At 37.8% G+C, this 27,011-nt stretch overlaps 1 protein-coding gene across 3 annotated transcripts in view; it reads right to left on the bottom strand.

Moving 5' to 3' along the window:
- Positions 1-27,011, bottom strand: part of CUBN (cubilin) — a 134,799-nt gene that overhangs the window by 30,881 nt on the left and 76,907 nt on the right. For all 3 annotated transcript variants that reach the window (XR_014884223.1, XM_085227336.1, XM_085227335.1), the window contains exons 35-54: positions 25,721-25,849; positions 25,316-25,448; positions 22,955-23,160; positions 22,247-22,428; positions 20,847-21,036; positions 19,634-19,831; positions 19,165-19,311; positions 17,836-18,026; positions 17,390-17,573; positions 15,906-16,080; positions 14,688-14,866; positions 12,957-13,166; positions 12,528-12,668; positions 10,557-10,738; positions 9,149-9,320; positions 8,109-8,315; positions 5,522-5,671; positions 4,562-4,683; positions 2,563-2,788; positions 371-558 (exon numbers count right to left, since the gene is read on the bottom strand). Coding sequence is in view for 2 of the 3 variants with exons in the window: in XM_085227336.1 (XP_085083462.1) it covers positions 371-558; positions 2,563-2,788; positions 4,562-4,683; positions 5,522-5,671; positions 8,109-8,315; positions 9,149-9,320; positions 10,557-10,738; positions 12,528-12,668; positions 12,957-13,166; positions 14,688-14,866; positions 15,906-16,080; positions 17,390-17,573; positions 17,836-18,026; positions 19,165-19,311; positions 19,634-19,831; positions 20,847-21,036; positions 22,247-22,428; positions 22,955-23,160; positions 25,316-25,448; positions 25,721-25,849 (3,512 nt within the window). In the remaining variant the exon portion in view is untranslated. The remainder of the gene's footprint in view (positions 1-370; positions 559-2,562; positions 2,789-4,561; positions 4,684-5,521; positions 5,672-8,108; positions 8,316-9,148; positions 9,321-10,556; positions 10,739-12,527; positions 12,669-12,956; positions 13,167-14,687; positions 14,867-15,905; positions 16,081-17,389; positions 17,574-17,835; positions 18,027-19,164; positions 19,312-19,633; positions 19,832-20,846; positions 21,037-22,246; positions 22,429-22,954; positions 23,161-25,315; positions 25,449-25,720; positions 25,850-27,011) is intronic.

The following is a 27,011-nucleotide window of genomic DNA, read 5'->3' as shown; positions in this document are numbered from 1 at the left end:
CACATTGCTGTTTTATAACTCACTGGAATAATTCAAAAGGTCTTTTCATTTCACAAAACTTTGTCATTATTTCCTGGTTCTGAAGCCATATGTACTTTTCTCATATTTGCCATTTCTGTGGCGGTATGCAAGGGGAGGGGACCCTTCTGAAGTTGGGACCTCAAGTGCTGCTGAAATTAGAAATATACAGTTCTCAAAATTTGTGGGAAATAGACTGTATTGGTACAAGGATTCCACTTCAAATTTTCTCTTCTTCTTTTTTTTTTTTTTTTTTTGTCTTGACATCTTAACCACAACATGACTGTAAAACAGAATTCTGGAATCGTGACTTCTTAAAACGCTGCTTTGCCGAGCTGAGAAATCATTTTACCTTCACAAAACTGCTCTGGCAGCTTCCATCACTATATGGGATCTGGAAGTTATTGTGGAAGATCATCTCCAGGTGTTTGCTTTCATGTGTAATGATGGTCCACGTGCATCTGGTGTTCATGGGAAAGTTTTGAGGCCAATGAGGAGATTTGATCATACCACTGTCTGAATGAATGATCCCACCACACCCTAGAGAAATGAAAAACAAGTGAGAGAAATGTTAAAATATTTCCTGTTCATGCTGCCTGAAAACTCTGAATGTCTGCTCACTTCTGTGGCTTCAAGGCTGAGAGAGGAGAAGCCCCAGTACCCATCCAAACTCATCTTTTCCTTAATTTCCTTTCTCCCAGCCCTGCAGCAGGGAGGTAACTTCACTCAAGAAGCTATCTCCTTATGTTTCACTTTCTTGTCTTCACAAGTTCTCTCTCCTTGCCATTTCGTATCCTTTTGCTCTGGCCCATCCATGTGCCCCTGACAATGAGAAGCGAATGTTGCTTACGTAAAGAGTAAATATCAGAAGTAAATTAATAAGGAGTTTCTCACAAGATTGCACAAGCTCCCTCCTGCACAACATGGCATGCATATAATGACTGACAGCGATTCAGAGAAGTACTCTGGGGAAAAAACCCTCAATCTATGCTGATCCCTTGTTTTTCTCATCCCATATCATGCAAATATTCCAGTTTCCCATGTGAATCTACTTAGTTTGTATCCATTCACCCAGGGCAGAATAGTGACGTCTCCTCCAGTCCAGGCAGCCCTGTGTATCTCTGTAGGATTAGGGAGGGGGCTAAAAGCCATGCCTTTAAAAATTGTTAACAGATTCGTTTATAAAAGGGAATAGCTAATCATGGCTCTGCTGCATCTCATGTTCTCATATATAATAAGCTGGGTTAATGTAAAACATACTTGCAGGTACACTGCCAAGAATCTTACTTTTCCTCAATTAAAATTATAATATTAGCTTTAAAAGGAAGATTTTATTGTTAATTTTTCTGTGTTAGATTGTGGCAATTGTGTTTGGGGTAGGACTGTGAAGGCATGTTTTGGGGTAGGACTGTGAAGGCATGTTTTGCTCATACATCCAGAATGCAAACCCAGAGTTTCTTGGTAAACAAAGGAGAAGAAAGTTGAGGAAGGGAAAGAAGGTATCTAAAAGAAAAAAGAAATCTTCACAGAGAGAATACTGACTATGCACACTGCGTGTGTGCGCTGGTGTCTATTGTGTCAGCGGAGGCTGACCTTTCTTGTGCATGAAATCTCAGTGACAACACCAAAAAGTGTCAAAACCTGCTTAGACAGTGTATACTCATGCAAGCACAAACTATTAGTACATGTAAGAAAACACACCATCGGGCAGTCACCAACATTCAACTCAGGCACATTAGCTGCCTGTGTGGACCATTAGATCATTAACTGATGGAAAGCTAATCAGCAGCAGCCAGGATTGCAGCTGGAGGTGATGCTGGAGAAAGCATTGTGTGCTCTGTGCTGATGCAGGAAGATGCACTGAATTCTTCCCTGACACCAATTGTCATATCTAGACTTGCAGTTAGTCACCTGATCCTGGACAGTGTGCAGATGGTGAATCACCTTCATTATTTTTCATATTCAAAGAGATTATATTTTCAACAGTTAGCTTCCACAGGGGGATGACAGCTTCTTAAAATGTACCAATTTAGTCCTGCACACACACCAACATCTCCATTAAAGTTAGAAGTTTTAAGGCTGCTGAGTCACAAGTGCTCTTTAAGAATTTCTGCCTGCTTCTGTTTTGAAACTGATCTCTTTCCAGTTTCAAATGCTTAAACCAAATCAAATTGTGAAACAAATAACATTTGAGAAATGAATGTCTCACAGTTGCTGACAATAGATACCACTGCTGGAAGGATAATGAGCATGAGATCAATTTACAGGCATCAAGAAATTGCCAGTAGGAGGCTTAAAAAGTACATCTTTCCAAAATTGATTTTATTTTTATTGTGTGAGATTAATAAACACGAGCTTAATACTATTTTAATACTAGCTTCTCTCAGGAATGCTGGAGATGTTGACAGGTACTTATTTTGTTCTGTGATACAAACTTAATTAAAGAGGAAGAATCCTGTTTCATCTTGTACTTGAAAAGTGCTGGGTAGATATGATGTATTGCTGTGCTAGACCAAGAAAAATAACAGTAATTTTTTTTCTTACCTAGAGATTCTGCTGTCCATGTTGCGAAAAACCCACCTCCTTGAATTGAGTGGTCAGAGTTAAAGATAACCAGTAGCTTGTTGGAGCCTGACTGAATGATCCCAGGGGATTTATTTCCACAGTACCTTCCTATGACAGGAGACCCAGGAGTGCCACCATTCAGGATAGTAACAGAGTCCCACTTACAAAGTGAATGATTTTCAACATGGAAGGCCGTAAAATTGAGCTGCAACAGACAAAAGCAAAGTTCAGAACCTAGCACTGGTAGAGAGTTAGAGCAATTCCAGTCAGGTCCTGTGACCATTCTAGTACAACAGTTCTGGGGTATGCTCAGAAGTCTGAGACAGACTTCACCTTCATGCTTTCCTGTAAGTTTTCCTTGGATTCTTCCTGCTATAACAGCAGATACTTATCATGAAGACTGAAATGAAATAGAAACATACAAGTTCAAAACAGGGAATATTTGGATTTAGTTATATGTTTGAAGTTGAATCGTCCTTCAGAACAGTCTGAAATATACACAAATACTGAACTGCTCTCCTGCTCTCAAAGCTTCTGATTATGGGTGTATAAGTAGTTATGTAAGCAGAAAGATAAGGCTTTTTTTCTCCTATTACTTTGAATCAAAACAGTTAGCAGTTGCTAAAAGTAATACTAGTTGCTATTAAATCTGAGAGAAACAGTTGCATGGTTGGTTCCTATGGGTCTGAACTCATCACATAATAAACTAGGCTGGAAAGGCATGTACTGCTGCCTTCTCCCTCCTCCCCGATAACTATTTGTCCTTGGATTGATATGCACACAGGAGGGATTTCCAGTTTAAAGGTATAGGTTGTTGATCTAGTAGATTTCTGATTTGTTGATGTTGCAATACTCGGATACGCCTATGGCTGCCTGGCAAAAAGGTGCATGTTTTTTCCTCTACCACTTCCAGAACTGGAATCTTTGTGATGAAAAGGTTTAGCAAATACATAGAAATTCTTTCTGTAACTGTTTACACCTATTCATTTCTAAAAGAGCTCTGCCTGAGAAAAGACCAAATACAAATCTAGCTTAAATTTTTCAAGTTTGGAACTTTATCAGCAACTGAAACTGGTGGCATGTAATAGAAAAAGTTTGTCTGCCTTCACTGAGTAGAAGGCTACTCCGTCCTTTGAAATTTAATATTAGTTCTGCTTTAAACAAATTTGTGGATATTTAAACTTTTTCATTCTACTAAAATGATACTGTAAATGAGTCATGTAGTCAGTTATCAAAATATCATGCAACAAAATAATTAGGACTCTGAGTTTGCATTTTTTTTTAATGCTTTGTAATTGTAAACAAAGAAAACATGACAGGAAAATAGTTAAAGCCATTACACATGAAATCTGCAATGTATTTTGACAAAATTGTTTTTAGATTTTTTTTTTTCTGACCTAGACCTCAAATGTGATTTTGAGCTGTTCTGCAAAGGATCAGTCAAATAGTTCGGCGAGTGAAGTCTAGCACTGCTTTAAGGGCACTTAAATTGGTGTCTCAGCAGTGTGGCTGAATGAGGTAGCGCCTCAGGAGGCTATTTATATTTATTAGGATATTAGGGTACAACACTGACATAATTTGTACCAGTAAACATATTATCTTCTAAGTAACTATTAAGACACAGAACTAACTTTCCAGTGTCTTCTAACGTTTCTGCAAAAGTACATTTATTCTCACGACAGTGAGCATATCCACACACATCTAATACTAGGAGTTATTTTCCTACAGATAGAAAGGCATCGATTTGAAGGGGAAATCAGCGTTATGGCTTTGAGGTCAAGATAGATACAAATCTATTTTCCAAAAAGCACAATCTAAGTTAGTTGTTTCACACTCTTCCTTAAATAAAACAGAGGGGGAAATTTTTCATTCCTCCACATTTCTGATTTTCCAAATTATCTCAAAGCTCTTCTCCAAAATTCAGAGGGTGCTTTTTCACATTGCCAGTCATGCACACAGTTGTGGCATTATTACTCACAGTGATGGTTTCACCTTCAGGGGCTTCCAATAACCAGGAGCAGTGATTCAGGTTGCCATATGGCTCTGGGTAGTTAGGACTTGAGATAAATCCCCTTTCATCTGACTGTATACCACCACAGGCTGAAGAAAAGAAAGTAACATTTCAATACACTGAACAAGCAAATGACTGGAATATTATTCACCCTGAAGTAGTATTAAAATATAATTAGACTGATGCAGGTGATTTTGGATGACACATCCATGGGTGAATAATTTATTGGGAAAGCCCAAATTTTAAAACCTTTGTCACTGAATTACTGAGTAAACAGATGAATGACCTTGAGAGTTCATACGTATTCTGAGTATAGCTCTGCAAAACCTTTGGCAATTAACACTTACAGATGCCTTTTCTGCCTTATCTTCCATTTGTTTATCTCAGACTTAGGAAGCAAACTGATGCCATTCTCGGGCCAGCATAATCAAAACAAAAAGTTGTCTATGTGTCTAGATAACCCCCAAGGCTAAATTCAGCTGTGACAGAAAGAATAGTTGTGCTGGGCCATAAATGGCAAAGTGGTGTAATTTGCACTGATATGGCTCTAAGTCGATTTCAAAATGAGTGCAAGGGTTCAAGCAGCAGTACACAACTCAGCCATGCTAGCAGTCTGGAGGCCTATTTGTAGTGAGTCAAACTTGGCTGGTATTACCTGTTATGTCCCTATTCCCAAGAGCAGACAGCTGTTCTGAGTGTTGCAGTGCATTGCAAAAACTCAAATGTGGTTCGGGGAATGGGATCAAAGAAGCAGAAAATAAATCTGAAAGCTAATTTCTAGCATATGTTTGCTTCAGATGGATATAAATAGTTGCAGAAATTGCAGAGCTTCTGAGGATCTCTTTGAGAGCTGATCCCGTGGTATGAATTCTCAGTATCACCAAATGAATGGCAACATTTTCCTTAGCAAAGGCAATAGTCATTTACCTTCAAATACGTAATGGCCCAAGAATCCTTTATCTTCTGTGTTTTCATCACTTACAAAGTGTATCCAAACCTGGTGTGCAGCTATCACAAGTGGCACTGATGGTGCAGCCTGACCACAGAGTTTGGCTATTAGATCTCCATCAGCATCCCCTGAGCAAAGAAAGAAAAGAAATACAGTTTCTGAATTCTAAAACAGGTACAGAAACATAGGGAAAACACGCATTTTATTTTATTTTGACTAGAAAACGAAGTATATATTACAACAGTTCAATCTAATTTTTTTTTATAAGTATACTTAGAGTGCTATGGTTCATTGACACAATCTAAATCTCTTTGACAGTGTTCTCTCTTCAAAGCTATATTAATTATTCTTTTAATATTTTGAGCTCCTTCTCTCCTCTCTCTGACATCCTGCACACTTTTGTTTTGTATTGCTCATCAGACTTGAAAACTCAACAACAGATATACAGAAGTTTTGGGGCAGAATGAAGGGAAGAGATGGCCCAAGGACCTTATTGCATGGAAGGCTATTGAGCCTATGCACTCATGGCATCCATCATTAAAGTCAACAGGAATTTTGAATTTTCTACAGTGTAAGGATATGCTCGGAGAGCATGCCATCACTGCTGTATTATTGGTGCAAATCTCTTTCCCATGTACTGTTCTGCATATAGCAAAAAAAAAACAAAAATAAACAAACAAAAAAACCTCACCCATATTTGCTCAAATCACCAAAACCACAAAGGAAAGCATGACAGAGACAGAACCAGTTCTGTTCATGCTGTTGTAAGCTCTTATTCCATCATAGTGGTAGAAATATCCATTCCTGTTTATTACTGATATATGTTTAGGAAAAGGAAAATAACTGTAATAGTGTTCCTCAGGACAGCCAGATAATGCTATTCCTAAGTCTGCTTTTCTAATAACAGCAGTGTGTTGCTCTTAAAACTGTCTATTCAATAGCATCTCCTAGCTCCATGCAGAATGGCAGGCTGTTCTTGCAAAGTCAAGAGAGCAGAAAGGAGAAATTTTGGGCATTCTTCAAAGTTCAAGCATGGTTATTCCAGATAACCAAGGTTGAGTAGCTTCATCCTTCTGCTACATGCAGTGACACAGCCCAGCATTGGAAATGCCCTGAACCCCAAGCATAAAAGATGACACAGACTAAACTCTGTTCTTTTTTTTCTTTTTTCCTCCATACAGTATAACTAATTGTGTTGTATGGATAACTCAAAATAATTTTACACATCTCAGCCTCATTAGAGTCGCTGGATGACTTCCTGCTGAATTGGATTTTCCAGAAATTCATATCTACTGTGTTGGGAGACTCAAACAGCATCTACCTGAATTTGCCAATATCCTGCACCATCTGCTTTTTGTGGCTTATTAAAAGTTACTTGTCAGCATGCAGAGCAGAATTAGGGACTGCTTTTGGGAAACTGAAGATCCACTAGTATGGATATGGATAGAATGTGCTAAATAGAAATGCTATTTGGATTACAAAAATGTATTAGTGCAAAAAAAAACTGACCTTATTTATTTCTTTATTTTGTTTGTATTGCCTGGAGATCTATGGTTCACAATAAAGCAAGGCTAGCAAAAACTGATGAGTAGTTGATCAGAAACATTTTGTAACACGTTTTTCAGAGTTTTCTTTTTATTATTTCCCAGTTCCAGTGCATTGTGAGAAGGAATTGTTAGACTTTGCAGCAGTGCATGCTCTGGCTCTGCACATGATAAACTAATGCAATGCAGCCAAGTGATCTCATTCAAATTAATGCATATGAGCATGTAACAGATTCCTGCTCTCAGACCCCAACCTTTCGGCAACAATTTCCTGGTAAATTAAAACCTGCTCTCATTGGGACTTACAGATTTATCCTTTCAGTGAAGAGGACAGCTGGAGCTTTCATACTACATTTAGCATTAGCTGAGTGATTTTCATATGACATTTCCAGTTGCTTTTTATTGTGGATAGCTAAACATACCCAAAGATGCAGAGATATTACCAGTGCAATAACTTTGTTACTGTTTTTCTTTTTAAATGCTTTAGTCTGTATTTTCTGACAAAGTATCACAGGAAATACTAATTTCCTTTTGGAAAATCACCTTGTAGTTTACAAAACTGGAGTACGCAGCCAAGAGCCTATGAATAATTAAAGCATTCTTTAATCCACTTCTGCTGTCCCTGGGGATATCTTAAGAGCAAGGAGAGAATGGGCTATGGATAAAATAATTTTTTTAACGACTTCTCCCTGACTGCATTCTTCCAAGGGATCTGAGGTGAAATTCATATTGTATGTATTGCAAACACCACAGAACAATTTATAATCCAAAGATTTATACTCTCTTTTTGAATTTTCTGTCCTGAAAGAGTGATGAGATCCACATATCCATTGCACTGGTATTGAAATCCCACTACTGGGCTAAAAGGCAAAATGGGAGGTATGCATATGAACACTCACTCAAATGGACAGACCCTACAACAGTCAGTCTCTGTGAATACATGAACAAGATTTGGTACAAACATAGTTGCACAACCAGAATCTTGATAAGCTTAATCCATTCTCCTTCTGAACATACCAACCTATGCGTAACTCTAAATAGTCGTACTGGCAGTCCTGATGATGTTCCAAGTGGAAATCCTCGAAAGAGATATATATGGAGGAGTTGTAGCGGGAGGGATTTTCAATGGTCCATTCACAGTTCAGTTTACTTGTGTAATTCTTAACACCATCATAACCAGGAGAAGAGAAATTCCCACGTGTATATCCCATCAGAGTTCCACCACAAACTGCAGAAACAATATAATTTATTTTAAAATAGTAGTGATTCTTGTACAAACAGAACACCCATCCCTGTTCATAATGCTGTGTATAAGAGGATTCTTACCTTGGAAGCTATTTGCAAATCTTTAAAAACGTGTGTGAAGTGAAGAAATAACCGTTACTCACAGCATGAACACATTTCAACACCACCATCAATGCAACAAGCATTAGCTAACTTTGTGAAAAAATCTCATTACAGTTCCAACTCAGTACTGCTCAGCTTCCAACCATTCCCTAATTCAAAATTCAAGAGAAGATTTTTCTGGAATATACCCTCAAAGAGCAGCACGCCCATGCTAGAATAGGATGCATATGTGGGGGAAAGTTTGAAAGACTTAAGGCCCTAGTACTAAACGTCTGCCAATCACCTCCCTGGAGGCTACACTTGCAAAAGTAGGTTAGCAGAACTCTTTCACAAGCTACAGGAAACTAATTACCCCCATGAGAAATAAGGAAGCACTTGAATTATTTAAGTAGACCACAGCAGTATGCCTTTTAGATTTCTTCATGGAATAGGGCCACTTTAGATCATCTCTAACACAGGACTAAACACAAAACAATAAATCAGTAGTGAGAGTAAGGACTGTGAGGTTGTTCTTTTAATTTGAAGTCCATAACTGCAAGAGATTCCCCATTTTTTCCAAGTCCTTCCAACTAATTAAAGACATGATATACACCCATCCAGAAAGGTAAGGGAGAGAAAAAGGTATCAGAGATCTGTTAGCTGTTTCACTCATTTTTGTCATGCACCAGCAATTTAGTTATGAAATGAAACGTTTAATTCAAACACACAACTTACCTGAATCTTCATTGGATGTGTATGAGACACTGAAGCCTCTGGTTGCATGGGACATATCTGTCACCAAAACAACTCTCATAGTGTTTCCAGAGGATTTCACCTCAGTGCCTGGGTTTACCTCACCACACAGCTTGACCAGACGGGGAGAGTTCTGTCTGAGGCCATTGTAAACCTGTTGGGTCAAAATAACTCTTCTGAGATACATTCTTATAAGCATCTCCTGTACCCTACAACAGTGCTTTACCTCTTTAAAACAAAGTTCCTTGATGTCTTCACAGCAGGTTGGCTCCCAAATCTACTCAAAACCTCAGAACAAACTTCCATTGACTTGAGTAGATAAGGCTTCAAAGTGAAACATCAAAAATACCTTGCTTATTTTGTTAAAACTCAAACATAACAAACACGAACTGTTCCAAAATTTGAACGGTTTGTTTAGGAAAGAAAACAATATTTTAGTTAAATATTTAGAGCTTCAGTCTAAAGCTACTGATCATGTTCATTTCATTGCAGATGATCATATTTGAGTTCTTTTTAAAACAAAGATCATTATAAAAAAAGTCCTCCAAAATATTCAGTGCTGATGGGCATTTGTGATTAATACATACATTTCACTTTTTGCTGATTTAGATGTAATTTGCACAGTTTCTTTCACACGGATTATAGCCTAGGACTTAATTTCTTTCTAATACAATCTCAGCAAGATAGAAAAGACTTTTCCTACTGAGATTTGGAATAAGTGCTGAAGGGACATCAAGTAGCATGACCGATTTTCCTTCAAAAGATCACTACTTTGTTATTATTCAATTAAAAGCCATTCCTTATGGTCTGTCTAAAGTATTCATAAAGGAAAACAAGTGAAGATCACCCACAAATCACTAGGAAAAGCTCCCTCACATTTGTACATGAGCTATCTTCTGATCATGGTAAAACGGAACCCTGCACTGCTAACCTGAACAAATGAGAAACTGAATACTATTGGTAAATTGGTGGAGCTCAGGATACAGGTATTACATAGGGAACTCTGCCTTGCTGGGGAAGAAAGGCTTGGGATGAGATAGATGCTGACAGAGAGTAATGTGACCATGTTAGGGCTGCATGGTGAGAACCTTGCAGATCCTGCAGCAAACATACCTGGATGTCCATAAGAGACTAGGGGAGCTGGAGGTACTTCTACCTACTGTTAAATTAATGACACTGAAGCCTGGTTCTTCAGGTCCACCCCTCTGCCTGGCTCATGAATTCCAGAATGTCCGTACTTTAAAATTAGCAGATGTGACCCATCAGAGCTAACTTTCATTTATCTGTTTCCTCTGGGTGAAATTATGATTTGTCTTAAAATCAGACATAGACATAAATGACCTTTCAGCTGTATTAATTCCTGTATTCCATCTTCACACACAATACTCACAGCCACATAATCTGATGAGCATCTCCAGTGTTCTTCAGTTCTCATATCATTAATGGTTAGGATGATACGTCGGCCTTCTTCCACTGTGATCCTCCATTCACACACTCGATTATGTGGGTATGGGTTGGGATAGTTCGGTGAAGTAAACATTCCAACAGGGGCAGAAAAATCCCCACCGCATTCTGAAATACCCAGATAATATTGGGACATTGTTTATAGAGTTAATAGGAAAACAAAAAAGAAAAAAAAAGTTCCCATCAATAATGCAAGAAAAAAAGAGATCCTGAAAGGTTGATTTGTTATGCCTATTCTGTTCATACATTTGCCTAACAGCTGAGTTCCTCAGTTCTTATTCATCCATAAAAGCAGCTGAATGTTAATAGGCCATAACAGCTCTAATTATTAACACGTCCTTCTCCGAAGGGTTTGTCAGACTTCAGAAGCCTGAGCGACCCTCAGGCTTTGTTGCAAAGCAATACAAGCCTCTTAATGTGGCTGTATTGAGATATTACTGCTTTTCAGATGACTAGGCAGGGCCTTAGAGCAATGATGGAAGGACATGGTTTTCCTCTGCTTATTAGGAGAGGTAGAGAAAAAGCCACAAAGGACTTTAAGCAATTCTTTTTCAGTACAGTTATTTTATTTGTTCCCATCTTTACTATGAATATAAAATGATACTCTGATGAAAAAATATTAAAAGTCTTGTGTATACACATTTTTCTTCTGTGACTAATGGCGTAAGCTTGCCAGTCCATACTTGTTTTTCTCTTCAAATACAGAGATATAGTTAAATGGAGTACAGTGGGAGAGTTAGTCTCTTTCTTCATCCTCACAGACTCCTATAGAATAGTCTAATCTCTGTATCCACCTGCATTTAATTTTTGCTAATACAGTTTCTCTTCTGCATAACAGGGTTCTGAGAGTGAAATAACATTCCTTTGGATTCTGTTTCCTACTCTGTTATTTTACTGCAGAAGATGAAGGATAAGGAAACTTTTAGATGAAGCTATAAGGAATTAAAAAAAAGGGTTGACAGGAGATATTTTCAAGACAACTACTGCAAATAGTTTATTTAAAGGTCACCAGATTTTTATATATTTTTTTTTCACTTTGAGGGTTATTGAATGTTGGAATAAGTTGTCCAGAGAGGTTTTGGAGTGTCTGCTCCTGAGGACATTCAAAACTCAACCGGCCACATTCTTGATCAGCCTGCTCTATCTGATCTTGCTTGAATGGTTGAACACTCCTTACAACCTCAGTGCCTCTGCAGTTTTGTGATGCTGCTATCATGAATCATCACTGATGTCAAGTCTGGAAAGATATTTTCCTTAGAAAGGCAAAATTTTTAAGGAAAACAATCTGGTATGCTAAACTATGTTATGAGAGCATACTTCTGCAAGGTGGTGATTCATTTCTTCTAGACAAGAACTCTCCAAAGGAGAAGAATAAATCTCTCAGTTTCTACATGATCAGCTCCTTTCCTCCTTTATTTCCCAAATTAACTAATTTTGAGAACAAATAAATTATACCTTTTAAAGTAGGAAAACAAAACAAAGCATTACCTCCAAACTACTGGCTTTAGGGAGATCTAAGAATACCATTCACCTTAAAAGAAGGAAAAGAATAACATAAAGGAATATCATAGCATTTCTTTACCTTTCTCTTCATCAAGAGAAGGGTATGGCAGGGCATCCCTGGAGTGACTGCTGCAGAGAAAAGGTGCAGAGAAGCATGCTTTGCTGTTTGAAACCTATCACTGAAAGCATCACCCTTTACAGGGACTGCTTGCCTTTCAGAGTTTTGGCTAAGCAGTAACCAGAGAGCTCTATTCTTACTTTATCTAGCAATGAATTCGAAGAGCAAATATACACCACTCCTAAAATAACTGATCTACAATGTATGCTGAACTAGACTATGTACTGGGCAGTATGTTTCTGCCCTGAAAGTAACTTGCAGCCTTGCAAATCCAACCTTCAGTACTGGAATCAAAGCGCAGTCTGAATCCTCGGGCATTTATTGATCCATCAGCGACAAACTTGACATAAGCAAAACTGTCAGAGGTATCCACAGCATCAGGGAGAGTGTTACCACAGTACCGGCCCAACAAATTTCCTGTAAAAATCAAATACAGAAATACAATTTTTAATCAAATAAGTTATTTGTATTTTCATTTATACTGAAGGACCACATTAAGTAAACTAGTAAAATCAATCTACTTCTGGGAAATTGCTGGGAAAGGTTTTGTTTGCCTTTCTTTCAGCAAGCAAGGCAGACAGGAGCAAACACTGTACATTCAAAAGGGATACCATATGCTCAATGAGGAATGCTTTCAGGAAACTCTGGTAAGGTTTCTCAGCATTGCTAAGAAAGAGAGGACAAACACTGAAAAAACTCTCAGACCAGAAGCATTGTATTCTCGTATCTCCACAAAGTCATTTGCACATTCAGAGGTGTTTTGAATATCCAGGTCTTCCAGTGTGATGGTAAGATAGTGGCCCCTCGGCCCCTGAAGAAACCATTCACAGAGCAGGTCATCCGGATAGTGAAGGTCAGGATATCCCACGCTTTCAATGACACCAGTTTGTCCTGCCACTGTACCACCACAGGGAGCTGCAAAAGCAAGAACTAGGCTGATTGAAGGAGCTCAGAGAGATGAGCTGTTTTTTTAGAAGAAAGCTCAAGACCTAAAACGAAGGCACAAGCAACTTATTCTGCAGCTGTAGAAATACATTCAGTGTTGCTTTCTGACCAAAAATTCCACATTTCTTTTTAATCCAACCAGTTGAATTTGTTTTGTCATATGCACCACTTGCATTGCAAACAGCCCTTCCCATCTACCTGTCTCTAATAGTTTGAATAAAGTCAGATTTCAAGGACCATGTCTGATTGCTACCTATATCCATATTTATCCATATCCATATATATCCAATTCTTCTGAAAAACATAAAAAAAAACCTCTTGTTTAATGTATGGAAATCTGTATCATCTATTCATAAAGAAACTTAGTTTGCTAAAAGTGGATCTAAATGTTTTGTTACTGGCAACAAGTAATTGCTGGTTTGTGTCTAAAGCTATGATTCAAATTCCTCTTCTCTTTCCTGAAGTCCCTTCCTGTTTAGATGCCTCTCCTTGTGGTGGAGTGGTTCGTGAGGAAAAAACTGCATAATTCAGGAAGCTACTATTTACATTCAATTTGCACTCTCTGAAAACTCACTTATCTGTGGTACCTGCAGTTATAAGCTCATAACAACACAGCTCACAGAAAATAATATTCCCTGATAGAATATATTGGATTTTACAGTGTAGTCTGTGTGTCTGCCAGATACCTTTTCACGACAGTAAGAATGGTGTACGTACTGTCTGCTTTGAGAGATAAGTGCTTTGCTCAGAATGACTGGCATATAGTTGAGATGACTGTTTAAATCTTCTATGGATACATAAATGCATAATGGCTTAGTATACCAACATTTTCTGAAGTTTGAAGTTACTTCATTTTTCAGCTTCAGAAATATCACAGTACGCTACATTGGTTTAAGGGGTTGAGATTTAACACAATCAGCAAAATCCTGTGTAAAGCAATAGCGTTCAATACTTAGCCTTTGAGAAATTAGCAGTCCGAGACTTTCCTACATGAGTAACACTAACATAATAGCCACTGACCTTTGAAGATCATTAAACTTATAAAAAAGATTAAAGGTACCATATTTCTGATCTGATCAAATACTATTTTTTATTTTATATATTTGTTAGTGCTTTCTAATACTATTTTTGCACCTTGAAGGTAAATAATTTTAAAATTAAATTGTGCTGTATGACTTTATCCACCTCATCATTGTGCTACTGCTCCTTTGATAACTGTCTTTGATGAGGGGTTACCCAGTCTTTATTTTTACTGCTGCAGACCTGTGGTCAGTTTCCTATTCATATTTCCATAATTTCCATCTCTTGCTAGGACTAGAACATGCTGATGTTAATCTGTATGATGATTCTGATGTCATAGCACAAACGCTAATTGGAAGAAGCATCTGCCAGTCTAACTCTTATGCATGGTTTAAGTTCCATTTAAGAAGCCAGGTAATTGAGACCAAAATCTTCCCCAAAGTGAGAGAAATTGATAAATGGAAGCATTACCAGTTGAATATTTAGCATTGAATCCCACATGGGTGTCACTGCTGTCAGATCTGAATCTCAGGTACATGACAGCTCCCGAGGATCTCTGTGAGCCTGGCAACAAACTCCCACAAAGCTTGGCAAGGATAGGGGCACTTGAATCAGCACCATTACGTAGCTCTAGGTAACTTGAAGTGCAGCTAGAATAAGAGAGAATTTTTTGTTCAATGTTTAGCAGTAATTGTTTTAAACCTTTTATATAAGTGTACAAAGCCAAAGTTTCCAAAGTAGGAAATTAGATCAGTTTCCATGCACTGTGAACAGGACAGGATCAACATGTTAATGATCAATGGTAGTCATCCAGTATTTGAATCAAAAAAAGTGCTAGAAACACTGAGAAAGATTCGTTCAAACCCAGCCCATAATCAGATCAGATTTGACAAAAGTGTATCCTTGGGAGATTATGAACAACACTGAAGACAGTAGTTGTGGCCATCTTTAACATGATTTTTTTTCTTTTTTTTTTTTTTTTTTTTTCAGCATTCGGCTGTTAAGTCTCTTTAAGGATTGATAAGTTAAAGAACAGATATAGTACCAACTAGAGGAATAAAAAGTCAAATATGGGAATATATGTAGGCATAAAAAAAAAACCTAAAACACCTTAACTAACAGCTTTGCCTTCAGAACGATGCAGCAGCCTGCAGAAGACATCCTGGGAACTCAGAAAGAAAGAATACTTTTGGGATTCTCCTTTCTGCACCATTTTTTCCTTAATACGGCCACACAGGTGAGGGTTGTTTTTGGAGTATACTGGCCTATCTCCAAATCTGTGAAGTTACATCACCTGAAAACTAGGCCTTGTTTCATGCTTCAGGGAGTGGGATGCAAAACATGTTGACTCATTGAAAAATCAGCAGATAGGTGGTGGTAATCAACTGGATTTAAAACTTGATAGTCACAGTGAAAATCTGAAAATGAAAGACTTAAGGGCAAAGATGTTACAGAACACACCTTTTAAGTATGGATGCCTTCTTCCTATCTATAATATTTATTTGTATCATGCACTACAATGTACACTAGTGACTCAATAGCTCCAGTGATCTCTCTTAAATATTTCCCAATCATTTTTGATTGTAAAAATGGAAGCGTGCTCTGGGAGGAATTAGAGAAAGTAATAGGGAAAGAAAAATTAGGATGAAGTCTCTGAAGAAACACAGGCAAAACAATGTGGATATATACTTTGGTGAAGGTTCAATGTAAAACTGATCTTGAAATTGCAGTTCTACTGCGTGTCCATTAGGAGCAGTTATGGTCCAGACACAGTCAGCGTGCGAGGGGTAATTGTTCGGATAGTTGGGGGAAGATGTATATCCACTGGGGTTGAAATCATTGATATAAATATTCCCTCCACAAGCTGGGAAAGAAAAGATTGCCAATAAAACACAACAACATGTTAAGGAAATGGGTGAGGCATTGAAAATATGAGTCATCGCTATATTCCAACAGTTTTTCTTTCAGTGTCATATAGCTACATCAAAACTGAATGTTTTTTACTGCTATGGGAAATAATTTCAATGCAGTAGAATCCGATGTTCCCTATGTGCTACTGTTTACCTAGTTCTCCTCAATTTCAAATGTTCTGGTCCTTAAATTAAACCGCTCTTCAGTCTTCCTTAGTTTGGCTTCTTAGCCAAGCACGATACATGCTTCTTGCCTTGTTCCCATCTCAGTTCTCAAAGCAAGAAAAGCCAGCAGATCAGAGGCATCATTGCTACTGTGAATCATTTCCTACAACTGCTTTCCAAAAGTCAAAATGATTGAAATGCCTGTTTAATGCAATAATGAAGGCATGAGAAATGCCAGTCGGAGCAAACATGAGGATTAATTCTGGTCCTTTATCCTATAAAAATGTCTTCCTTTTGATCAGAAGCTGTCTGTCCAAAAAAAAAAAAAATTCTAACAATGCTGGTAAACAGAGTTTTAGTCAAGCTTTCTAAACAGTTGAAACACTATGGTACAGCTTCACCCATTCTCTTTATGAATCCCCTACAGAAATGCTAGCAATGATTCTGAGTACATCGACAGGTTGCCTTAGTTGTGATTAGTCACACTGATTAACACCAGGTCTCCTGGTGTCCCAAGTGGCATGTATCAGAAATACAGTGGAATAACTGCAAATGTCAAATCCCTGATTTACTTCTGGAACCTGAGTCTTCATTTTATTTCATTCTTTGAAAGATGTTAGCTCTGTCTAAGTGTTGTTTTCTCAGCTGAGAGAAAAACTTGTGAGAAATGTTATCACCTTTCTAGACATACTATAGTACATCATTCCTGACATAACTTAGCAGTTGCACTTGGTAGTGAATGTTTAAAATAATGTTCTGTTTCCAGGCTTTTTTTTTTCTTCCCTTTTCTGCAAAAATTATGAATATCTCTCCTTAATTTCAGAGGCTACACGTTTTCCTACCCCAAGATAATTTTACTTTAATATCTCCAGTTTTGATGAGCTGCATCTGGTTGTCTTTACAAAGGAGAAATTTGAGAATAGGATCAGAAGTCATAGACTAAAGAAAAAAAGAGGACATTTTTGCAGACATCTGATTTCATTGACTTACATTCTGTCTGGGCTGGGATTTATATATTAAAAAAAACCCTCTTTAAGAGGAGAAATTGCAATTTATATCTGTTGAATTACAGAACTCATGCTCATTTGCTAGACTTACCTAAACTCTTAGCCTCAAATTTCAGTTTGAATCCTTGACCCTCATTCCTGCTGTCAGAAATGAAGCGGACAAATAGCTGATTGTCTGTGGTGTACATGGTAGAGAAGGGGCTGCTTCCACAAAAGCGTCCATTTCCCCTTCCAGATACCAAGGGTGGGGCAGAAGCATCTAGCCCATTCTTAAGCTAGAAGAAAAAAAATTGCTAAAGTCACACAAGCTTCGAGCACACTCCATCTCAATGCTTCCAGCCACGGAGAAAAACAATTACTTAGTGTTTAATTAACGCATAGTAATTAGTAAGACAAAAACAGAAAAATAATTTCTGTGGTATTTCAATTTGTTATTTTCGTCTCTCAAGAATCTGGTCTGTTTCACTGCTACTAAAATCTGTAAGATTCAGAAGCTTTAATACTTTTGAGAATCTGGGACTTTGCTAATAACCTTACCTCTACGTAATCACCAGTATTGCAGGAAGCATCCTCACTTTTAACCTGAAAAGGTTGTTCAAAATGGACAGTTATGATAAATCCAGAAGTTACAAGTACATGCCAGGAACAATTCAGATTAGGAGTATAGTCCTGAGGGTAGTTAGGGGATGTGATCACACCCCTGTCTTCATGCAAATAACCTCCGCAACCTGGGAAAAAGGAGTTGAAGCAAAGAGAAAAATATTAGTGTCAACTATTCAAATATTGATTCAGAAGAAAAGAAAACAACTGTCACTTACAGGGAAGATGTTATAGGTAAAAGCAAATGTTGAAACAAATATTTGACAAGTTGAGGGCCACAGAGCAATGCATAAAATGAAGGATCTCCCAAATATAATTTAGTAGATTGCAAGATGCCTCACACCAAACATCTTGACATTGAAACTCAGTTCTCAGACTTAACAGACAAGTAAGCAAATAGCTGTGCCACGGACCTCTCATGGAATGACTCTCATGATGTCTGAGTTTATTGCTTTTAGCATGGACTAAACCACTATCACCTACTCAAGCTGATGGTAAAAAAGATTTCCCCCAGCTGTCCATTTTCATAACACCTTCTTTGGTGCCTCAGCCTGTTCAGGAATCAGTTATCAGCCATAGGTGCATTCTCAATATCTCTTTGTCTGTGCTTTGAGTCATTTACTTCCATCTCTTAGTTGGATATCCTTTCTCCCTCCAAGTAAGCTGTTACAACTTTATGCACATACACTTTTTTACTTCTGGAAAGTGACCAATCTGGTTGAATCCTGCTTTGTTGCCTTACATTATTGAGCAAATAGCAAATTTTATCTTTGCAGAGTGTATAATCAATGGATATACAGATGGTATATGTATATCCAGGAGCTTGGCTAATGTAATTGTTATATTGGAGTAATGAGAGAAAGTCACTCACCCTATCCTGGGCTCGCAAGATGGACTCCAGTGGAGCAGATCTCCAGAGAGATCCTTCCCCACTGGCAGTCAGCTCTTAAATGGGTCTAGGAGAGGTGGAGCCAGGCTCCACCCTTTCCTGCAGCACAGGTGATTTGCCTTCACCTGTGCTCCCGTGGCTGACTCATTGCTTGCCTCAGGTGATTAATCAGAGGTTCAGGCCGTGATTCAGCAGTCCCATACAGCAGAGTCAGAGATTTTTTAATGTATGTTTGTGAGAAGTGGATAATCGATCTCTGTGATCAACTGCATGGATCAAAGACAGATGATAAAAATTTCATTAGTCTTTTCTTTTCCTACTCAGTTGTTAACAGCAAGGCAGAAGTTTATCTGGGAAAGAAGAGAAATAGATCTCACTTTTGTGATATGAGGCATTAAATCCAGCTCCAGTGACACTTGCATCTGACACGAAGCGGATGAACATTGTCTCTCCAGTTGATCTTACTGGCCCAGGAGGTTCTCGTCCACATATAGTAGCTAGCAATGGGGAAAGACCATTGTCTCCTGAAATCAAAAGAAAATGTAATAATTAATAATTAAAATCAGTCCACTTTGCCTTTTTTGTTTGCTGTGGCTTTCCCACTTTCAGGCAGAGACTTTTAAAGATTTTTAATCCCTCACAGAGAAATATTTTTATAGATAACTAAACATTTTGCTATGCTTTGCTAGTTTTGTTTTAACTAGTGGAACATCTCAGTCTAGACAAACGATACTGGTGTAGATGCTGTTTCCATTGCTAACTAGATTACTTATGTTCCAGACACAGGTCCTAAGACATTCAGTGTCTATTTCATACTACTGGTGTAGGGCAAGATTGGCTTCTTACCATCTTGGATAGTAAGTGTGTCATAGTAGCACGAACTGTGAGATTCAATATCCAGGGCCAGGATGTTAAACTCCACAGTGGACCCAGGAGCTCTGATAAGCCACACACAGTCAGCAAAATTTTTGTAGTTCATGGGCCAGCCTGGCGAGTAGAGGAATGAAGGAGTTTCTTCACTTGTCACAGTCCCTCCGCATGCACCTACGATGTTCAAGAAAACAAAAATGTAAGCATCCTCTTTTTAAACTGAATATTTCACTTAATTTGACAGACCTTGTGTTAAGAACAATGGGAGCACAATAATAGGGTGTGTAGTCAGAGGAAACGATTTCTTCAAACATTGCTTCAGTTTGGACTAGGACTACAAAGCCTGAAATCCAGGACTATAAGGATTATACATACATATATTTTACTATGAAGAATATTTACAAAAGTACACAAAAGTTTAACAGAGACTTTACTTCAGAAAGGAATTTAGAACTTCTTCAGCTGAAATGCTTTTCTTTCTCCACTCCTAAAGTTTCAGCTTTAAGTTTCAGGCAAGATGGAGCTCCTTCAGTGATGTACGGTTGTTTAGTGCTCTCCCAGAATATAAAACACAAAAAAATACATGCTGCCACTATGCTGTAAAGCTCCAGGGATCCCTAGAAATTTGTCTTTGGATTTAGAAAGAAGACACTGCTCTATGTTCCAGACAGTCTTAATTTTCTCTTGCTGAACTTGCTCAGAGAAAACCAATGGTACAGTAGACACATCTCCTATCCTGTCAGGAGTTATTTCTCAAAAAGATTTGTGATCAGACCAAGCATATTCTCTCTAAGAGATGTAGTCTATCATAGGCTTCACATCATAATGGCCAGTGATTTAAGAACGGTATTTCAAGAGAGATACTTTTTCATGATAGCACGTAACATGTTTAGCTTTCATGAAATAGCAGTATTAAGAAAAATGACCTTCTATCTACTTTCTTATTGATAAAGCACTATAAAACAGTGTACATGAGAGTTCTTTGTAAATAGCTTAATATGACTATAACAGTGTTTAATTAAAATATCAATGAAAACTCTCAGTCAGTTAATAGTGAGGGCTTCTTCTTGTGGGGAGGATTTTTTCGGAGTTGTTTATATTTTGTTGTTGCTGCAGTTCTATTTTTAAGTAAAGCACAATATATTACTGACTAGATCACTTTTGACCACATAGCACCCTGAAGACCCACCTCTAGCAATTGCGCGTGTGGGAGCAGAAGGCTCCATTGCATACCACTCTAAAAGAAAGCCTCTTCCAGTCACAGATGAATCTGTCTGGAACTGTATTGTCAATGTGCTGCCAGAGGATGTAAAAGAAGCTGGATCTGCACCACAGTATGTTGCAATAGGACGAGAATGAATGGTGGGCCCATCATATACCTGCAGTGAGAAAAAGACAGTGATGGTGTCATTCCTCACAGAGGAAGATTTTTATCTTCCTCCTACCCAGAAAGTCTCCAAGCAGAAAAATTATCCTCTTTAAATGAGCAAGTAGGACTTGGATGGTCTTTCATCAGAACCCAGTTAGAGAGAAATCCCTCTTACTAAAAGGGAACAATATCTCCCCTACCTTTGTATACTGTTAGACATAAAGCTTTCATGGAAGAAAGATCTGAATGGAACCCATCAAACTAAACTCTTTCCCTACCACAGGGCTTTTCTTTGGGGATGCTGACTTGCCTCCCATGTGAAAAAAAGTCTAACTTTGTTTCTTGCTAAGAAAAAAAAACAATACCATGTACCAGAAAAAAATGAAACTCTTTGGGTGGTTTGTTGTTTTGTTCTTTTTCCCAAGGAAAACTTGCATTTCAAATTCTGTCAAATAAATCCATAATAACGTATTTCCATGTATTTATAAGCTAAATTCTTGGCTAGTTACAAGACGGTTCTCTTTTGCTGCTTTTCAAATCTATTTTTATTCTTGTCCTCTTTCCCCCAATTAAAAAGGTGGGGAAGATTAAAGATTAACATTAGACTGAAGATCTAAACCTTGATTCAGATCCTTGAGTAGCCCACTGGATGTCAGCTGATTTAAGAAACTCATTTTGCTCTCAGAGGGATGGACAAATAAAGTCAGGCTAAATTAGAATAAAGAAGATACCATTAAAATCTGGCATGAGATGAAGGAAAAAGCTCCATATCCTTTCTGAATCAATTGCTCCAATTTGCTTTGCACTATGCTTACTTTTCTTTTTAGCCTGAAAAATCTTGTCTGTATTGTAGGAGGAAAAGGTAAACAGGAAGAGGTAACTTCCTACTGCCAAAAGCAAACTATTGATTCAGAGACAAAAAGGGGTGCAAGTAAGGGACTGTTCCTGGTAGGTTTTTAAAATAACCTAATTTTATAGGTATTATGGGCTAATTTTTAATATATTTCAAACTTACAAGTTGGAAATAACTGTTAGAGAGTCGAAGAGTAAGTATCTCTTCCTATATCATATTTATATTATTATAATTATTGAAAAGATAACATGCCAAAACCAATGAATCCCAATCAGATCCTTGGAAATTCTGCTTAAACGTAAGATCCTCTATTAATCATTTTCATCAAAAATAACCAAAGTTTAAAAAAAATTTACAATGAAATCACCTTTAGCTTGTCATAATTGCATCTGTAATGATTTTCAATATCCATCTCCAGGATACGGCCATGGATAACTTGTGAAGCATTGGTGCTTATCCTCCACTGGTAATTGGAATTGTGAGGGTAGCTTCTGGGCCACTGTGGTGAAGCTATTTGTCCTCTGTTTCCCACAATGTCATTTCCATACACTGAAAAACAAGAGACAACTAATGCCTCTACTTCATACTTGAGCCATATGGCTCTACTCGTAGGAAAGATGGGAATGTGACATAGCTAAATTTTCTCTCATTATTGGACATAGACCATCTTTAAAGTCTCTTCCAATCTAAGCCATTCTATGATTCTATGATTCTCATCCTGCCTACTTCATGTTCATTTCTTCCCAAGAAACATTAAATAGGAAAATTTTGTGAGTTTTTTTCCCATGGAGTTTTTGTTTCTGAAAATATAATATAATTAATTATATATATATTTCTTCTGTTATAAAAAAGATAGAATTTCATGTCTAATTCATCTCATTATGGTATATCTAGTATATTCACATACATGCAAGCTTAGTAGATATTTTGCAACACATTTTAAATGAATTCACAACCCTGATGATATCAATGAACATTTTCTAATAGACTTTGCAGAGCCAAAGATTGGCACTTTTTTGGACCATTTTGGAAGTGTTATGAAACAACAATTTTCAATTAAATAGCATTTACTTACAGTGTGAGAATGTGGCCCTGAAGCCAACGCCGGTGCCTGAGCTGTCTGAGACAAATTTAACCCACAGGATATGACCAACAGAAGATGTATAATTTGAAGGTAAGGAGTCTCCACACAATTTTCCTACCAACATGCCAGTAGCATTCCCTTCACGAATTTCCAGGTAATCTTTGGTGCAGCCGCTACTAGATTCCACTTGAAATTCTCTGTTGTGATAACAGCAGAAGAGCATTAGCAGACATATGACTGAAACATACTTCAGAGTTTGCCCTGCAAGCCTACAAATCCCCCGGTAGTTGTTATCCTACCATATGAAGTGGACAGTAATCCTCCTGAGCTCGCTCACTCATTACCTGGTGGTGCTGCTGACCCAGGGCTTGGTCCCTTGTGCTCCCTTCTTTATGACAGAGCTTCAGTTTGCAAAGTTAAAATTTTAAGAGTTCTCAAACCTTTTTAATATTAGCGGGTTCTCCATCAACCATCATGAAACACAGAAAGCTCTGACATATAAAAGAGATTTCTAAGATTTTATAATCTCTAGTCAGACTACAACATCTATTGAGTGCAGAAAATACCTTTGGCCTTAAAATTAGTTTGTAGCCTCTGTGTGTGCACATTATTTCAGTATATTCTCTGGTGAGAAAACAATTTTCAGAGGCCTAGATTCATTTGTTTTTCACATCTCAGAGCTCAAAAGTCCCTTTTCTCCAGAATTATTAAATATTACTGCTTCTCTGATGTCTCTGTGTTTCACATAGCTGGTTCTGAGTAAGAATTACCCTAACTCTTCTTAATCAATTTTTACCTTAGAAAAGGGATAGGATTTAGTAACTAAACTCTAAATTATTGCACTGAACCAAATGTTGAACTCAATCTAAAAATCACTGCCTATTATTCTAAGTGAAGCTTCAATTCAATCCAATATACTTTCCATTATATGGCTATGAATCTATAGTAAAGATTCCAGCAAGCGCCTCTTACAGCTCATGCTCTAAAATATTTGTGCTTTCTGATTTTCTGGTAACAATAACTCCCCTCTAGCGCTGAACACAGCCATATGTGTTCAGGCTGCTGTTAAATGTCTCCAACCATTCATGTGGATATGCTTCAGACAAATTTAATGCCAAATCTCAAGTTGCAAGGCAGGCATTTCTGTTCAGACTGAGCTGAAGAAAATGAATTCTTCATGCCAACAAAACATTATAAAACTCTGATATTAAGTTAAATAAAATAAATACTTCTTTCTAACACAATGACCCCTTGCTTTACAGTCTTTTAAGCTTGTTTTTCAACTATATGTAACTACAGAAAAAGTGTCTATATCTATTAAAGACCACTTGATATCTGAATGTATGCTTTGCTGGTAGTTTATACTTTCCACTACATTTCTGTTTTTGTTCTGAAAAGTTGTTATTCATTATGTTGCAGCAAATATTTTGGAAAATGTTTTCAGGCTTTAGTGCTTATTCTCTGCTTCAGTGAGTAAAAGAGGAATATGTTGTCCTTTTCATTGCATTAATGAATCAGTATGGGCTTAGCAAATTGTACTTTATGCAGTCAGCAAGTTACTGGGTAAATTTTCCTTTTATCCTGGTTAACTGTAAATGCAAATTTGAAAAAACTTTATATTTCTGCTGATCTCTGATAAATTTTGCAAAGGGTCGGTGCTCTGTTTCTAGGCATCAGCCACTCTTTGATGCTGAGAAGCAGAGACTCAGAAATCCATATCATGGGTAAAAACCAACCTGACTCTCCTGGTAAAGGATTCCACATTGTTCTGTGAACCATGGATGTCTTTTTTACTGTCTCGAGTCTTCAAAGGAAAGTTCTCTGAAGGAAAAAGTTCCTTTGAGATAACTATTTTGCTCCCTGTTGCGCTTTCACTGCTATAATTGGTCTTACAGTTTGAGAAATTTTGAAGACTTTAATATAAATTCTTACTTTACAGTCTGTGGAGTATTTGGATTCTTTATATGACTTAGCTATATAATAAATACTACAGTGAATCTGGTAGTAAGGAAATAGTAGGAATTTCCTTCCTAAAGGAAAGGTAGAATAGCACAAAATTTCCTCTTCTTGTTTTTATGTGAGTAAAAACAGGCCTCTGCAGAATCCCATGCTGCTCAAACAATAAAAAACCTATTTATATAACACCATATATGCCTTAATATGGTAAGCAATGAGTAAGAGAGAACACTGAATGCAAGCTGTCCCCAGCCACTGCTGTGTTCTCTTTCCAAGTGATTGTACAAGTATGTTTCAGCTTTATCATCTGGTAATTACATTTCCTAATAAACACAGAGCATCCTTCCTTTAGCTCTGTTAAAGGGGATGAATAATAACCCCTGGCAATGCATTTACATGAAGGACAGCTGCAGCCGGTTGCCAGGGGAGCTGAGAATTGTCCAGACACACTCAGTGTTGAGTGGATACGGCTCGGGATAGCCAGGGCTGTTGAAAGCTCCTCTGTCCATGTGGAAAGTACCTCCGCACGCTGCAAGAATAAGGAGAAAGCAGAGGCTTGAGAATGATGACAGTGTACAAATAGCTTGGTGGAGCCAGAGCATTTGCTAATCAAGAACGCATTGTGTCTTGTCTTGTCATTCTTTGACTTGTTGATATCCTTCCCAAGACCTTATCCAACAAGAGGAAAGGCAACAGGGGATTACAACATAGGGAATGCCAGAGAACCAAAGAGATACAAAATCTAGTCTTTCTCTTAAAAATCAGAGGTATAAACTAGCAATATCTGTCCTATAGACTTACATGATGATGATGCAGCATAAGTGGCATGGAAGCCCCTGGCAGTAATGTTGTTATTAGAGATGAAGTTGACCACCAAAGCATTACCAAAAGAAGTGATAGGATGTGGCATGGTCGTACCACAGTAACGGCCTGAAAGAGAACAGGCCAGAGTGAACAAAGCAGCATTCAGCATGCAATTACTTTTAATAATCTTACATTTAGGGTTAGTGCCTGACAGCAGCTAAGAGTAACATTGCTTATAATTGCATTTGTCAGTTACATCCACATAAAATTGAAATATCGTAGTAGCAGAGAACACACTCTACTGGACTATTTTATTTTTATTAAACTGAGAAAGAATTTGAACTGGGACGTCCTGCCCTCCAGGCACCCTAATCAATGGATATCCTGTCCTTGAGCTCTTGCATTCACTCTACTCAGAAATTGCAGCCTAATTAAAAAATATATACTTCCAAAACCAAATAAATCTGTCAGTAGTTTCCATTTCACTGAGTTCCTAATGAAAAAAAAAGAAGCAACGAGTAACAGAAGAGTTCTCCTGTAACAGATTGTAATATGAGGATTAAGAATGTGAATCATGATCTGAAAGAAAGGCATCTGAGAGCAAACAGAAAGGTAACAGCCAAGTGCTCTGCTCATCTTTCCAGGTGAAGCCTGAGGAAAGGAGACAAGAAAAATAATTCTGCTCTCAGTTACAAGCCATTTATATTGAATACAACCCTACTCTCGTCAAGAAATTATATACAAAAGTAAAGGAAAAGGAGAACAGAATCAGTCACATCTGTTCTGAATTTTCCAGGAAGGAAATTCATGACAACTCTGGGGATATCTATGGCCAGCTCTGTCTCATGGCTTCCCAGCAGTGTAAGCATTGATCTTTATTGCTCAGGCTGCTCCTCTTCTTGAAAGTGATAGCTCTGGACAAACATGTATGGAGGAAGCTGTAGAAAAATCAAGAACAAGCAGAAATTTCCAGGGTTTCAAGAAAATCCATTTATCCATTTTCTGTTCCCAGAAATCTGCAACTGTCTTCACATGCGTTCAGTGTGACTCATGAGTGGAGGTTGTACTACATTTTTGTAACCTAGATTTCACTTTAAACTGAATTGCTTGATTTCTTCTATTGTTCTGATGAAGAGGAAGGAAAAGTCAGGTCCACACTGCACATTAGCAGAGCCTGGGAGGGCCACGTTTTTCACACTGAAGTCTTATTCCACCAGCTACAGTCTCCTCTGATTAGACTGGCAATGGGAACTTCTTTTATCAGAAAAAAAAACATTAAGCTACAGGA

The sequence above is a fragment of the Meleagris gallopavo genome, chromosome 6 (assembly GCF_905368555.1).
Source record: "Meleagris gallopavo chromosome 6, MGAL_WU_HG_1.1, whole genome shotgun sequence".
NCBI lineage: Eukaryota > Metazoa > Chordata > Aves > Galliformes > Phasianidae > Meleagris > Meleagris gallopavo.
Note: the sequence above shows the minus strand (reverse complement) of the source record. Positions and strands in the feature narration are given on the sequence as shown.